Below are 16,648 nucleotides of genomic sequence, written 5' to 3'. Positions count from 1 at the left end.
GTGCGGCTAAGCATTCCGAAGCCGGCGCGCGCCCTCGCGCCTGCGCTGTGCAGGCGGCGGAGGCCGTTGGCGTCACGTGCTCGGTCGCTCGCGCCCCCCGGGGTTGACAGACGTGGCTGGAAGGGAAAGGCGCGCCTTCAATCTCTGGACCTAGGTGGGTTTTTGTTTTTTAAAGGGGAGGGGTCCCCCATTATTTTTTTGGAGAATTCCTGGAGTTGGAACTGGTAAGGAGCTGCTCGACATTGGTTGTGGACACCTTGGAGGGTTTTTTTTTTTTTTAAATGATATTTATTAAAGTTTCCAAAAAAAATTACATTGATAAGAAAAAGAAAAATAGAGAAAAGAAAAATACAAAATACCAAAAAAAAAAAAAAATTTAAAAACAATTCCATCTTTTCATCACTTATCTTTCATTTACTTGTTTCCCGGACCTCCTCATGCCTCCCTTTTTTGTATTCTGGTTCAATTTATTAGTTCAGCAATTCCTTTCCCTCATTTTATCCTAATCTTTAATCTTAATATATTATAGCATTAAGTTTTGACCTATTAAAATCCAATTTTTCCATATTCTTATACCATTACAGCTAGAAACCACTTAACTTCAATCCAACATCATTCTAACATTCATTAATTTTGCAATATTTCTGTAAATAGTCTTTAAATTTCTTCCAATCTTCTTCCACCGACTCTTCTCCCTGGCCTCGGATTCTGCCAGTCATTTCCGCCAATTCCATGTAGTCCATCATTTTCATCTGCCATTCTTCCAGTGTGGGTAGGTCTTGTGTCTTCCAATGCTTTGCAATAAGTATTCTTGCTGCTGTTGTAGCATACATAAAGAAAGTTCTGTCCTTCTTTAACACCGATTGGCCGACTATGCCCAGGAGAAAGGCCTCTGGTTTCTTTAAGAAGGTATATTTAAATACCTTTTTTAATTCATTATAAATTATCTCCCAGAAAACCTTAATCCTTGGGCACGTCCACCAGAGGTGAAGGAATGTACCTTCAGTTTCTTTACATTTCCAACATTTGTTATCGGGCAAATGGTAGATTTTTGCAAGCTTGACTGGGGTTATGTACCACCTGTATATCATTTTCATAATATTCTCTCTTAAGGCATTACATGCCGTAAACTTCATACCTGTGGTCCACAACTGTTCCCAGTCAGCCATCATTATGTTGTGTCCAACGTCTTGTGCCCATTTAATCATAGCAGATTTCACCGTTTCATCCTGAGTATTCCATTTCAACAGCAAGTTATACATCTTTGACAAAATCTTAGTTTTAGGTTCTAACAATTCTGTTTCTAGTTTTGATTTTTCCACCTGGAAGCCGATTTTCTTGTCCAAATTGTATGCCTCCATTATCTGATAATAATGAAGCCAGTCTCGCACTTTGTTTTTTAGTTTTTCAAAACTCTGCAATTTCAGTCTATCTCCATCTTGTTCCAAAAGACACCTTGGAGGTTTTGAAGCAGAGGTTGGATGCGATGGCCTTCTGTCATCTTAAGCTGAGATTCCTGCATTGCCGGGGGTTGGACTAGATGACCCATGGGATCCCTTCCGGCTCTACAGTTCTATGATTCTAGGAAGAGCCTGTCCGGGCCAAGTTCTAACTTGAGCAGTCCCGTCTCGGTTGTTTTGCTTTTGCAGAGTATACCGCTTGTCAAAGCGCATCGCTGCTGTGTCCCACATCCTAACAGCGTCATTAATTTGGTTATGTGCCCTCAGTCTTTATTTATTGAGGTACCGCTGCAGCAGGAAGGTAAACGGCGTCTTCGTGCGCTCTGGTTTCTGTCACAGTGTCCCGTTGAGCCCCTAAAGATAGTGGGGAGAACATTCCACAAATGGGTAAAGGTAAAGGGACCCCTGACCATTAGGTCCATTAGGTTGCGGTGCTAATCTCGCTTTATTGGCATACAGCTTCCGGGTCATGTGGCCAGCATGACTAAGCCGCTTCTGGCGAACCAGAGCAGCACACGGAAACGCCGTTTACCTTCCCACCGGAGCGGTACCTATTTATCTACTTGCACTTTGATGTCCTTTCAAACTGCTAGGTTGGCAGGACCAGGGACCGGGCAACGTGAGCTTACCCCGTTGCGGGGATTCAAACCGCCGACCTTCTGATCGGCAAGTCCTAGGCCCTGTGGTTTAACCCACAGCGCCACCCACGTCCCTTTCCACAAATGGGTAGCCACCACTGAAAAGGCGTGTTCTGGTGTTGCCGCCTTCTGGATTTCTCCTGGACCAGGCACATGAAGAAGGGCCTCAGATTATGATTGCACAGTTCTGAAATCTATTTCAGGAGCTACTGGGGCTGAAGTTGCTTATGAATCAATCCCACTGGGTAGGACTTGGGTGCTGTGCTCAGGTCCCGCCTGTGGTTTCTGCTTGGCCAATATAAGAATCGAGCAGTATATAAATTTTATGAAATAAGTAAAGTAACGGTGCTGGACGAGATAGAGACCATTGGACTGCTCGAGCAGGCTCTTACGTTCCTAACTAATGTGTAGAACTATGGTACACATCTACTGTATAGAATGGAAAGTGGGTGGAGTCATGTTTCCCATTTTGCTGCTTGAGCTTATGTATGCATAAATCCTGCAGCATTCAATGGATCTTCTGCTCAGGTATGTGTGCATAGGATTACAACCTAACAATGGAATTTTGTTTAGTTTTGTGGTACTTACTCTCAGGTAAGTGCGTATTGGTTTGGAGCTGCAAGCCTATGCCTACTGTACTTACATTGTGCCTTAATGACCACAGTGTGATTGCACTGTTGAAGACTAAATGCAGAAAGGATGGGGAGTGAAAAGGTTGAGAAAACTGCTTAAAGCAATGAAAATGAAGATATGTTTTTATTAGACATTTAAATTCAGGTCAGGATGAAGCTGCATATAGATTAAACTTACATGGAACAACTTAGACTGGAGTTTTTGACCCCAACTTTTCCAGGTTATGCTTTTCCTTTTAAGTGCTTCAGCAAAATCAGTCCATTGTCTGTTTTGGACAATACTGTGTGCTGACAGTAACTCCAGGCTCCACAGCAGGCATCTTTCTCCACACCTGTTGTCACAAATCATTTAAGTGGAAATAAAAGGGATTGAACCTGGAATCTTTTGTATGAAAAGAGTTGCCATCTTCTGTCTGTAGAAATTTTTACATCTTCCGTTATGTGGCCCTGGTCTCATGCATTGTTGCTTTTGTCCAGGGGAAGAAACAGAGCTTGGATGGCCATTTGTTGGGAATTGTTTAGCTGTGATTCCTGAATTGTAGGGGATTGGTCTAGATGATCTGTACCTTCTAACTAAGATTCTGTAGACTCCTTCACATTCTGCTCAGTGTATATCATTGGCAGCAAGCTACACTCTGACCCTATGCTATTATTCAAGGGCTTTTATGGTCCCTTCAGGGTCCTTAATTCTTAAATCATAAACTGACTTATATACAGTTAACCTTCAGTGCCCACCAGCCATGAGAGAGAGGCCTTTCATGATGAAAATATCACAGCAACTCTGGTGGTCTACATTTTCTTCATAGTGTAACCTTGCTTATTTCACACATGCACTAGAGAACTTAAAATATTTTACAAAAAAAACCTGAAGTCCATTATGACTTTGGCAATGAGAAAATAGTTTTATCATAAGGTTGAAATACTATAATACAGTGCCAATTTTACAACTGGCTGTTCCATTGCCCTTATAGATTTTTCATTTCAAGCCTCAAGGTTGATAATGTTTCTTCATTTTACGAAGGTCTTGGAAGTACTCCAGATGAAACCTACTTTTAGAATGTCCTTTTCCTTAACATCCTCAAGTTCCTTTCAGTTGTTATTCTGGTCACAATAAACAATTTTTTGGTGATGTTATTTCTTTGTATCTTTGGTCAAAACAAAGCATTGTTGTTATTTTTAAAATTTGACATCTAGACCCACTTAGTGTGTAGTATTATTTTTAAAAGATCAAAAATAGAAATGCAACAGCACTCTCTCCAGGAATAATACATATAAAGCAAAACTTTTAAAAAATGTCACTGAAAGACCTGGGTAAATGAAAAAGACCTTCAACTGCTCCCAGAAAAAACCTCAGCACATAGTAGCCATATTTTGTAGTAGCTGAAGTTTCTGAGCAGCCTTCACGGAAAGCAGCATATACAGTGCACTAGAGTAGTGGGCTCTTATAAGAGCATTGTTTCATCAAGACACACCTGTTACCATTTCCTGTATAAAATACACATGTATGAACTAAAATGTTGCAGTGAAAAAGACTTGCTTGTGGTTAAGTGGCAATCATAAGAAAACTAACCTAGGAGTAAGCCCCATTGAATTGAATGTGATTTACTTCTGAGGGCCTGCATTAGTGATTAATGGGTTAAACTATCCTGCCTCATGGGATTAGTCACTGTACCCCATGGAAGAAAGATTACCCCCTCTTGTTCTTCACAGTGTCTTTCCTATGAATCCCAAGTCACTGGCTACTGGCTCACAAGATCAATGAACCCACCACAGAGGTTCCCCAATGAGAATCCAAAAATAATAGCTTTGAATAATAATCTTTATTAGTGTATTTTAAAAGGTACATGGTAATCCTGAGCTACTGCTTTTGTACATTTAACATTATACAAAGACTTTCATTTACAGTTTGAAGGATACATTTATTGTGCTCCAAATCCTCACCCAAGCATCACTTTGCCCCCAAACAGGAATATAGATCATTGAAAATATTATGCACAACCCTGGAACATTCACATTTATCTAACCTCAACTCCCATTATCTAAGGACTACTGTAATCTAAAGGGCTCAGGGTATTCCTTCAGAATTTTAAAAAACACTTTGTGTAAAACTTCAAAGATGGGCAGTGCAATAACTGGTCCCCATAATTTATTTGTGACCTCAAGAAAATCATCTTTAGTTGTTCAACTAGTTTTCAGTGTTATACTAACCAGCTATACATCTATGGAATGATCAGAGTAACTGTTTACTCTATTTCATTTCCTATTAGTTAGTGTAAAGCTATATTTCCCTTTGCAGTGACTGGACTGGAAAATTATTTTCCTATTATGGAAAATAAACCACAATCCAAGCAAACTGAGAGGTAACCCAACATCACCCTATACTCATCTAAATTTATAAAACAAGTCATATCAAATGCTTCCCTTACTTAGACCCTGTAAAGGAACTCATACAAATTGCTAGCAATTAAGTTCCATTAATCCAATCATGGCTTTGCCTGTAAAAAGATAAAAAATATTAAGTGCCAGGGTCCTTGAAAGAAAGAAAGAAAAAATTATCCAAGCTGAATTTTAATTGTGTTTAAATTAACATTTTTCTTAAGATGGACTACCAAAATATTACACCTTGACTTGGAAATTTGAAAGCATACTGTGTTTACAAATGGTGACACCCTAGCAAAAGCTCCATTCTTCAAAATGATGCACACTTAGTAAGATCACTTTGTTCTTAAGTAGAAGTTACAGTAAGCAGTTAAAGCAAAATGCTTATTGCTTAAAATTTTAAAGCAGGCTGCTTTGATACAGTTTGTAAGTGTACATACAAATGTGAAGCAATTGTAGAAACTCAAACACCTTGCTTTTACATACTCATCTCAAATGGCACAGACTGTTTAATATAGTAAAAGAATACTGTAGTTGGAATTCAACAGTACTTTTAAGACAGATGTATGATAGTGTAAACAAAGCTTTAGTATTCAGAGGTTGGGAATCTAGCAGCAAAACAAATTATTTGCATATAATGTAGTGCAATGAACATTTGTTCTTAAAGGATCCCCAGCCTTATAACTATCTGTAACAGAATGGAAATATTAAAAGCAAAAATATTTAAGTTACTCAGTTCATATTATCAGACCCTCTAGAAATCTCCATTTTCTATAAGAAAGCATAAGGAGTCTATGCAAAACTGTGTTCTGGATAACTGACTTTTATGGCTCCCCAGTAGCAGGCTCGAATTAGGCAGACCAAGCCTAAGAGGTAAGCAATAGCCCAAGAAACATAAGTGGCATGAAAGTTTCTGGCAAAATCTTGCGTACCAACCTGTTAAAAATAAAAAGAACACCAATTAATAAGTATCATTTAAATCTTTAAGGTGAAGCATTAACAATTGGTATAAAATTAATACTTAAAGGGGGGGAAATAACACAACCTTATAGGTTTCTGAAGCAATTGCAGTCTGTTCTGAGTTAATTTATTTGGGACACAGATAGCCTTATCCTATTAGCACATCACAAATCTATTGCCATAGAGTAACTCAGTAAGTTACCAGGAATTTTTTTTTAGTTTTTACCCAAAAGAACATGCTGTTTTCCAACAGACACAGAACACCAATTACATTCTAAACAATGGAAGTACTGTATAGGGTATATGATTGGTCAAACTTACTGAGATGTCCATAATAATTACACCATAAACAATTCTAAAAGTTTGCTGGAGGTGTACTTGCCATCATATTTAGTGTAACAATAAATGCAACCCTGATCACCACAAATTTTGTATTTTAATTGTGAAATAAAATAATAAATTGGACATTAAAAGTTACCATTTTAAAGCTATATTTTACAACTTACATTTATTGTTTTGGAATATACTCGCTCTTCTTAAAAAAGAAAAACTTTGGTTGGGGGGGATGAGAATCTAATATTCCAGCTGCCTTTTTTAAGGAACTCTGCTATTCCTGCTACAGTTCTTGCCTCAAAGCCTTGCCTTTAACAGAGCTTTGCAATATAGCAATTCCTGCTGCTGTCTTCAATGGGTTAAATGCCATTCATAAAATATATAGGTAAAAGGTAAAGGACCCCTGGACTGTTGAGTCCAGTCAAAGGCAACTATGGGATTTGGCACTCATCTCACTTCAGGCCGAGGGAGCATATTTGCATGCATAGTAGACAATGTGGGGAATCACCTCTTGGGTCAATATATATGTAACTTTGTTCATTTGGGAACAGTGCACTATAAAGTTACCATAAAATCTTTCGGGGGATGTTGCCCTTTCACAGTTAGGTCACAGCTTCCCAGGAGTAAAGAAGTACTTCCATGCACATCTGCAGTCCAATCTTGCATATGCTTGTTTTCTAAGTTCAGACGGACATGCTCCTAAGTTAAGTGTGTATAAAACTCCAGCCTACATCAGTGCAGCAAGTTCCTACTACAGTTCCAAGTATCATGGGAGAATTTATGCAACAAGGCACAAATAAGATGAAAATGGACATAACTGTAACTCTATAGCTATTGATCCTTTTCGTGATCAAAATAGAATTTAAGGAAGCCAGGAACCACATTTTTTCTGCATTCAACACACTGGCTGCACTTTCTTTGTTTTAGATTGACATCACCAAGGGCATGAGCATCTGTGTGCACAAATCACAGCAGAAGTTATCTAAACAAAAGAAAGGTTATTTTAAATCTCCAATGACTACATATGTTGAAAGCTATTCAATATCTCCCTCCTGGCAATGTGGGCAAGGAAAGGGATACCCATCTGGACAGACTGAGGATAGAGATAGCCCCAAACTACATACAGTGGTGATAAAGCCAGGTATTTGAGCATAGATCCACCATCACCACATGTTCCTTGAGCTGTGTGTGGAATGTACAAGACAAAATCCTTGCCCCTGCTATCTTTTCCCCAACTGTGCTTCAATACCCTTTTGACACTTTAAATCGGGGTGAGTACCTCAGTCTGCAGAACTGACAGAGAGGGGCTGTGGGCTTTGTTGAGCTGCTCAGCTGACACGCAGTAAAGCTACCCATCCCTGCTTTAAACCACAACACCGGATCCAATTTAAATTTGACTGGGGAATACCACTGGGGAAAAACATGAGTCAGCTGTTGCAGTGTGTAGTTTGGGTCACACTAGGGGCCTTTCCCAATGACACAGAAAAGTTTTCCATTTTTATTCTAAGATTATTTTGCAGCATTATGATGCCATGCATGATAATATGAAATGTAGGAATGAGGCTTATAAAATACATTTTGATACACACCAGCTTATGAATTCCTTTAGGACACATAAGCAAAGAGTCCCAATTTTTTGCACCACTACAATACCAGTAGGGACGCGGGTGGCGCTGTGGGTAAAACCTCAGCGCCTAGGACTTGCTGATCGTCAGGTTGGCGGTTCGAATCCCCGCAGCGGGGTGCGCTCCCGTTGCTCAGTCCCAGCGCCTGCCAACCTAGCAGTTCGAAAGCACCCCCGGGTGCAAGTAGATAAATAGGGACTGCTTACTAGCGGGAAGGTAAACGGCGTTTCCGTGTGCTGCGCTGGCTCGCCAGATGCAGCTTGTCACGCTGGCCACGTGACCCAGAAGTGTCTTCGGACAGCGCTGGCCCCCGGCCTCTTAAGCGAGATGGGCACACAACCCCAGAGTCGGACACGACTGGCCTGTATAGGCAGGGGTACCTTTACCTTTACCTTAACAATACCAGTAGCTGTGTTCAACTGCAGGATACCATTACTGATTTAATTTAGATTACTCACAGTTAATCCAACTCCAATGAAGATAAATATCATTCCAATTGTAATATATGCACAACACCGTCTTCGTGGAAGTGCACATCCAACAGAAGAACTGCAAACAAACAGTATGCCACAGCGAGAATTAAAAAAAAACAACAACCAAAAAAGGTTTTGACTTTTTATAAAGGATTCATTAAAGGGTATACGTTCTACATCTCCCCTGATGGAAGTTATGAGTTTAATCTTGTTAGAGTCTAATCTCAATCTGGACTTCAAAGTTTCACCACATTCTGGAGCAAGGAAGGCTACAGATGTCCCAATTAAATTCATAGCAGCAGCAACATTGCTTACAAAAAAATTCTGTAAGCTGTCATGTGATTGTTCAAATGCTCAAACACTCCACTAAAAGCCCAGAAAGGGCTCATATGCCTAGCGTGTGACTTATTATTATTTTTTAATGTTCCTGGAATGTTTTTTAATTGCCTGGTTTATGCAGCTTTACTACAATAAGTAATTTCAAAGTATTCAAACTAAAAGATGAAGTCCCCTGGATACTACCTTGGTACCCGGGGCTTTCCATTGGTCCTTACTTAACTAAGATGAATAAAGCTACTGTGATTTGAAGGTGATTTGAAAATTCTGTGGTTTTATTTAGATGAGCTTCATAGGTCACTTTTGTTTTTGTTTTCTGCACACAGCTTATCGTCATGTACAAAACTTTATACATGTCATATTTGAACTATTTTGCACCTCCAGCGTGGTTAAAATTACGTATCTATACCAAGTACAGAAAGTTCTGCAGCAAGCCCAGTTATCAAGAACTGTCGATACGCTTCATTTTCCTCCCTCATTTTTTGTTCCTCCCTCACTTAAATGGCTTCAAAATGTGGAAGGAGGTAGAGCGTTCACCTCACACAAGATATACCTGAACCAAGGAGTTTCCAAGTCTTTCCTGTGCCTTAGTCCTCTTCCCATGTTACCATTTCATGTCACCCTTCACTCCCAAAACCCCATCAGCTCTCCCCTCTCTTACCCTTGTGTGCACACCCACTTGTGCTCAGCCATGTACCCTTTCAACCTGGACTGGGCTCACATGCTGTCTGGCCACTACTTTCCTACCCTGTGTTTCACCACTCTTCTGTCAGTATGGCAAGAGGTTTCGCACCACCACAAGCCTGCCACGTCACTAAAGTACCATAGGAATCTGGATGCAATTCCTGTTCTGAATTATAGTTAGAAAGTTGTAATATAGCTTCATTTTAAAATGTGCACACGACCATTTAGTCTCTGTAGCATCATGAAAATTAAGCAAAATTTCTTTCAGAGCTTTTCAATTGCAAAAATGATACAGTGCAAACTATTCATTCATTTTAGTAGCACTATTAGATGTCATTGCTACTGTTCCAGGAAGGCTGTTCTCTTACTGATACTGTTTTGTTTTGTTTATTGTTCTAAGCCTATTATTCATCGTCAAGAAGTGTTCCAGTAAGAACTTCTATCAGGTTAATCTGTAAGCATTATCAAAATGACCATCACAACAATAATCAAAACAGGTAATAAATTGCTTTTTATTATTGTTTCTAGTTTAATTAAATTGCTGCACTAAAGAAAGTAGCATGCATATTTTTCATATCAACAAAGAAAAACTTATTTGCTCTTCATATACTTGCTCCAAAACTGTGGTTTTAAAAATACCATTTCATGCTAAATAGGAAATTAATATTTCTTTCAGCAACTGTTTCTCTCTGTATCCAAGCATTTCCAATTCAGTAATAATTTTCAATAGTTTTTGACTAAGGAAATTTAGAAATGACAAGAGAAGGGTGCACTGACATTCATTATCAGCATTTACAAATGTTTTGTCCAATGACTGAGGGATTATATTTCAAATACATATATCCCCCAAAATAACAACATTAGTAAAAGCACTTGTTGAAACTTACATTTTTTTGCAATGTGGGCACTTTGCCAAAGTGTTGAATCTCAGTTCCATCCACTGTAATAAATAAGGAAGGAAGTGCTGAAAAAATGCCAGTATGAAAACTGTTTATTTTGCTTCGTGTTAAATGTCACTGGGAATCACAGCACAAGATTTTACTTCTCATGCTTCACTTAGTTTTTATTTCTTGTTTCCTTCCGTCACTGGGATGCCCTTTTGCAAGCAGTATCCCCACACTCTGTGGTTTGGGATTTCCTTACAAAACGATTTCCCATGACTTGCTGCTTACTAGGATGTCTGACGTACTATACGCTCTGTTTATATATGGCAGTAGCACTTTCATGTCACTAATGCAGCTATTACTCTTCCTTCGAAACTAGACACATGCACCCCCCTAGGATTATATTGTTGGTACTCCTTAGTTGGTACTTCATCCTCCAATTGGTATGTTTATTTTAAAAACCATGTGGCCCCCGGCTTAGATCAGGACCTTTTCACTCAAAACTGCAGTCCCAATGGAAAAAAAACCTACTGAACCTGCTATTAGCACCAATAGAACGATATAAGAACTCTGCTGAATCATACCAAAGGCCTATTTAGTCCCGCATCCTGTTCTCACTGTGGCCAACCAAAGCGAAGACTACAAGCTATACCTGAGTGCAACAGCAATATTGCCATCTGATTTCTGGCAACTGGTATACAGAAGCACACTTCCCCAGATCCTGGAGGTAGTATACAACAATAGTCTTTAGCTCCATGAATTTGTCTAATCCCGATTTAAAGCATTTCACATTGTTGGCCATCCTTACTTACACCTTGGAAGAGCAAATGCCATAGCTTAACTATGCAGTGTATAAGAAGCACCTCCTTCTGTTTGTCCTGAATCTTCCAACTTTCAGCTTCACAAATCTGGGCTCAGACAACACGGTAGCCAGAGTCTTAACTTGTTTTGCCTGTGGTGTATTAGCAGCTGGAGCAAGAGAGGAGTGCCACAGGAACTTTTGAGCAGCATACAGCTTATTCACATTAAACCAGTGATGGGCAACCTTCAGTCCATGGGCCGAATTAGGCGTGCCAGGCTGTTTTGGGCAAACAATGCCCAGCATACCTTAATGTCATATGCAGACAATTAATATAAAACAATGGTTGGGTAAGGGACATCATCATGCAGACTACAGTTCTTGCCCTGCCTCTGTGGCATTTAAGTGCAGGTAATTCCATAATACAAATATCTAAAAACTTTTTGATGGTACAGCACACCTAATATTATGTCTCGTGATGCCCAATATTGTGCCATATACATTTATGGTGTTAACTTCCTTTATAGCAACTCTGTTCTTTTCATGGTAATGATGGAAATAATTAGTAATTTATCGAAGTGTGAATGCACTAATTCAAACTTGTTAGCAGACAGCTTATGCAGTTAAAGATGGTTAATGGAAAACAGGCTAAATTTAAGTTTGGTCTAATAGAAATCAAAACCATCCCACTTCCTTTTTCTTCCAACTTCAAGCATTGATCAAGATCACCCCCTTTTGTCTGCAATGTTTTCCGCAGAGAATGGTCTCAAGAGGAAAGGGCAACTGAAGAAAGTTACCAGAAACTAAACATGGCATGATTAAGGAAATTGTTTAAAGTCTTAACATCAGAAGAGATCTTAAACCAAGTCAAACTATTTGTCCATCTAATAGCCCATTATAGTCTACACGGACTGCCAGTAGCTTATGGAGAGGACTTTAACATTATCTGCAGCCTAATTATTTTAACTGAACATGCCAATGTTGAACATCTCCTTCTAGACAGAAGAAAAACCATATTCTTAGATGAAAAGCTAACATTTTATTAGGGAACCACCCCAGACATTAAGACCAGCTCTGGCAACTGGCAGAAGAGAAAACTAAAACATAGACTGAATATCCTAAGGGAGTTACGAAGCCAATGCTTGACAAAAATGAGTTGGTTCTTTGAGGGCAAATAGTGATGCCTCACGTATAAGGTATTTGGACTCTACTTACCAGGAATGTATTTCCACAGTGCCCACACACCACTCTAGTGCCTTCTGGCTGAACAGGAATTGCAGGCTGTGCTGGCTGTTCCTCTGGAATCAACATAACTGGACCAAGATTAATGATTCGCCTACTGTATGGAGAAAAGTAAACCCATCATGTCATTGTGTACAGCACAGAAAAAAGGTATTCCCTAGCCATATATCTTCAACAATGAAAGCTTGTTCCGATTTGGCCCACCTAAAATGGGCCTGTTCTAACATCAAACCCCAAGCAACATTTTAAGATACAAAACAGATAAGGCAAAACTGATAAGGTTACAATACAAACCTTTGTTGTAGAGATGCATACTTTATGCATTAGTCCTCAAATATATCACCTTGCTCACTAGGCACTGATATCTAAGTTGAATACATTGCCTTGAAGCCAGTCTTTCTCAAGCAACCCTACCACTTTGTAATTTGAATGGCCACAAAACTAAAGCAGCAACGTATGCACTGTCTAAGCTCCATACCATTACACAGATAAGCCACCATTCTACTCCTTGGCTGAACCCTTTCTCAAGCACTTGGATGCATTGTTTGCAGAGGCAAATGGGTACTTTGGCGCAGTACAGAGCCCCACTGTTTCCCCAAATGTCATCAGTGTGTCAGCATCAATAACTAGTGCAGTCCTTGGCACAGGAAGAGACAGAGACTCCTACTGCTGGAAGTAGGGAGTAAGGTGTTACACAGTTCTGAACTGGGGCTCCTAACATACATCCTATGTTCTGCTGCTCCTATACCAACACAATATAGGATTAGGCATTCCATAAAACAGCAGTGTGCACTAATACATTGGCTTACTGTGTTTCTCCTGGATATACTGAAGTACCCTCCTCTTTCCTACGCTTCTTCATTTTGATTTACTGCAATACTAAACACTTGGGACCAAAACTCTACTGAATATATTGAAAATTATTTCTGAACAAACATAGACTTGCACCATTACTGCCTATTACAAAGAGAGGTCTTACTACTTCTGTGTTATAAAGAATAAAATTAGTATTAAATCAATCTGACTACATTCAGTACGTAAGAAGTGTTTACTGGAGAAAAGATGGGTTATTTGTAGTTGTTAGGCAGTAACGATACTGTAATAGCTGTGTATCTAGCAGTTTCCCACAGAAGTACCTAGCTGGTCTGCAAAAAACACCCCTGCAAACAGTCTCAGCAGGTGCAGCAGTCAGGGCCAATCAGCTGATCAGCACTGACAACCACCACCAGGGTGGCAGGGACTGGCTACACCGGGGGGAGGGGCGTGCTCCTGACCTGGCACTCTGGAGTGCAGTGAATCCCAGCAGCAGCTGCAGCCAGTGACAATGAGTGCAACTGGTGCCAATTGCAGCCCCTAATTTCATAAGTTTCCTCAGTAAGGCAATCCCAGCGGGGCATGTAATTGGTACAAAATTAAAAAAATGTGCCAAATGCAAGCCCCACCAGCTAAGAAACCATTGGGTGTGCGGTTTAAATGCACCCAATGGTTCCTTTGCAGCCACTTCTTTACTTGTTCCATTCCTAATATCAAATATGATGTTTTTGCCTTTTATCTCGTGCAAGAGGCATCCATCTTTCTGTCTTTCCCATGATCTCTAGCACAGTAGAAGCAGAAGTTATTTTTCTTCTTTGTCCTTGGTAAAGATTGATTTAGTTCTGCAGAGGTTAGCAGCCACAAATTTATGTGAAACATTAAACAGAGAAATAGCCAGAGGCAATATTCTTTTTTTTATATTCCTTATACTATTTATATCACAACAGTCAGACCATTTTGTGTGTGTGAAAAACCAAAGAGAAAAAGCAAATTATAATTTGGTTTGCCCTTACCAGTTGGGTCTTGGACATCCTATCCTCCGTGACGTATCCTTACAGATAAGCAGACAATTACACGGACATCTAACATACTTTTTCCCTGAAGGTGGGTTTTTGATTGGCTACACAAAACAAGAAAAAGCAATTACATATATAATGTACCGACTGTCAAAAGAAAAATATTCTACAGTGATTAAACAGACTGACAGAAAAGTTAAAACTCAAGGTGGAAGACTACATAGATATTCAAGGCATAACAACTGATTCTAGCATGGTGATATTTCAAATAATTTAAGGCAGGTCTGTGCCAACACCTATTTGTTAGAACACTTTTTACATTTCTTTTACTTTCTTTTTGTTCTTCATTCACTCTTTAGTGTTGAGTGCAATCTTGAGACTAGGCAAAAACTAAATGTGCAGAAATGATAGATTTTACAAGGCTGAAATAGAGGGGGCCAAAGGGAGGATTCCACCACTTATTGGGCCATTTCAGTGTTAGGGAGAGGAAAAAACAGAAATGTGATGAATATTAGTCAAGGTGGAAGAGGGCATGGGATATGAACAATCCGGTTTAAAAAGTCAATAGGAAAAAAAACTGCAACAGTGGGAGGGAAGTGTTAGGGCAATAGCTGGCATGCAGGACATTACAGTATTCTGCTAAGAAAAGAAAAACAGACTGCACGAAGTTAAAAAAAAATGTACTTCTATGTTTAAAAAATAAACCACAGGCAGCATGCCACTGGGGATGGACAGAGCACAGGATGATCTTTGGACTCCACAAGCTGTTTATGGTACTATTAGATACAAATCACATGAAAACAGTTGTTACACAAGCATATATATCCTTACATACCAATAGTACTTTAATTACAAGTTAAAGGAAGTGCTGGACAAAACAAAAACAATAAAAATCTAAGCAAACTTCAAAAACAGTAACAAAGATTATAATCCTATCTACAGGTGCACATGCCAGCCACATGAGCACAACTTACACATAAGCATTATGGATTGCATTCAAAACTGTGCGAAATATCTCCATTACAGGAAGGATTTATGCTTGTTAAACAGAACTTCCCTGCATACACAACTCCCACTAAATCTGCTCTGGGGTTTCCCCCAACCCTCTGGAGCAGATTTGGGGAGGCTGTGCACAGGATGAGGGGGAGAGGGAGTTTTGTTGCACAAGTGTAAATCCTTGTCCCAACAGAACAAGTGCATCGAATACTGCCTTACATGTCAAAGGGCTGGACCAGCATTAGCCAGTTATGTGTTAGTACAGAAAGTTTATGGACTGGGTGCACTTATTTTAATGTTTTTATATTTCCATTATAACCAGGTTTTTTGTATTTAAAGATAGAAATGTAAGCAAGTTAATTTTAATTCCCACCATCACACACACAGTAGAAAAAAGAGAGGTCCACCATCTATTACCCAGCGGTCCAAAGATCTCACTTCCCTTTCTGTATCTGAAAGTGCATCTTCTAATTGTCATTCTTGTTTGGCTATCTATTTGGACATATGGACTGCTTATATTAATGTGCATGTTTAAGCCAGGACTGATGAATTATTTTTTATTGTTAATACGAGTGAGTGGAAGATGCTCTTTTTTCTTTCTCTTACATTTTAGTGATAATAGTAGGCAGTCAGGATTTTACGCTCTTAAAATGGTGATTTGGCAAACTATAAGATCTGCATAAAGCACTGCAGAATACAGAAACTGACCACACCTGGACTGGATTGCAAATAGAGAAGCTACTCATTCCGGACTTAATTATAGGCCATGGGAACTACTATCTCCATAAGTGTAGTGTCTATGAATTAGTTACATCATCATCTGGTTACTGTTTTCTACTCAAAGTGGCTTTCCTTGCATCCAAATGATCCTCATACTGCATGCTAATTCTCAGCTGCTGAGCAGTCACACCGATGTGAGTCTCTTCTATTGTGAAAGGGCATAATAAAACATGTCACGAGAGCGAGAAGCCCGCAAAGTCATTTACCGTAGCTTCATTGCAATCTGTGCATTTGACAACATGCTGGTGAAGCTTCCCTTCCAAATTGATTAATGACTGGCACACACGGCAATTTATTACAGGAATGCCACTGGCATCTGGGCTGGCAATGGCGGTATACGGTGGCGGGAGTTCTGCTGCAAGGAAAGGATGAAAAGTAAAATGCATCAGAATAAGCAAACACGTGAAAGGGTTGGAGAATAATCCTAGCAATAAAATGAAAGGCAAAGCATCATAAGAATGTAAGAAGAGCACTGCTGGATCAGACTATAAGCCCAGCAAGTTCAGCATCTTCTTCCTACACTCAGTGTCCAGCTAAATGTCTGTGGGAAGTCTGTAAGCAGGATAGGAGTGCAATAACACTTTCACCACTTCTTTAC

At 39.6% G+C, this 16,648-nt stretch overlaps 1 protein-coding gene and 1 long non-coding RNA gene across 5 annotated transcripts in view; one reads left to right on the top strand and one right to left on the bottom strand.

The window, feature by feature from the left end:
* The first annotated feature begins 35 nt into the window (after positions 1–35).
* Positions 36–16,648, top strand: part of LOC308481368 — a 27,506-nt gene continuing 10,893 nt past the window's right edge. For all 3 annotated transcript variants that reach the window (XR_013988586.1, XR_013988587.1, XR_013988588.1), the window contains exons 1-2: positions 36–154; positions 9,921–10,017. This is a non-coding gene — a long non-coding RNA (uncharacterized lncRNA). The remainder of the gene's footprint in view (positions 155–9,920; positions 10,018–16,648) is intronic.
* Positions 4,532–16,648, bottom strand: part of PIP4P2 (phosphatidylinositol-4,5-bisphosphate 4-phosphatase 2) — a 26,177-nt gene continuing 14,060 nt past the window's right edge. Inside the window, exons 2-7 of one of the 2 annotated variants that reach the window (XM_081013567.1) lie at positions 16,257–16,402; positions 14,272–14,378; positions 12,419–12,542; positions 10,408–10,460; positions 8,486–8,576; positions 4,532–6,045 (exon numbers count right to left, since the gene is read on the bottom strand). In XM_081013567.1, the coding sequence (XP_080869693.1) occupies positions 5,902–6,045; positions 8,486–8,576; positions 10,408–10,460; positions 12,419–12,542; positions 14,272–14,378; positions 16,257–16,402 (665 nt within the window). In that variant the 3' untranslated portion in view covers positions 4,532–5,901. Of the gene's footprint in view, positions 6,046–8,485; positions 8,577–10,407; positions 10,461–12,418; positions 12,543–14,271; positions 14,379–16,256; positions 16,406–16,648 lie in introns of both variants that reach the window. The other variant, XM_081013566.1, reaches the window with a different exon arrangement.

Source organism: Podarcis pityusensis, assembly GCF_964106645.2.
Source record: "Podarcis pityusensis genome assembly, chromosome: 7".
Taxonomy (NCBI): Eukaryota; Metazoa; Chordata; class Lepidosauria; order Squamata; family Lacertidae; genus Podarcis; species Podarcis pityusensis.
This window is presented reverse-complemented; position numbering and strand designations above follow the sequence as displayed.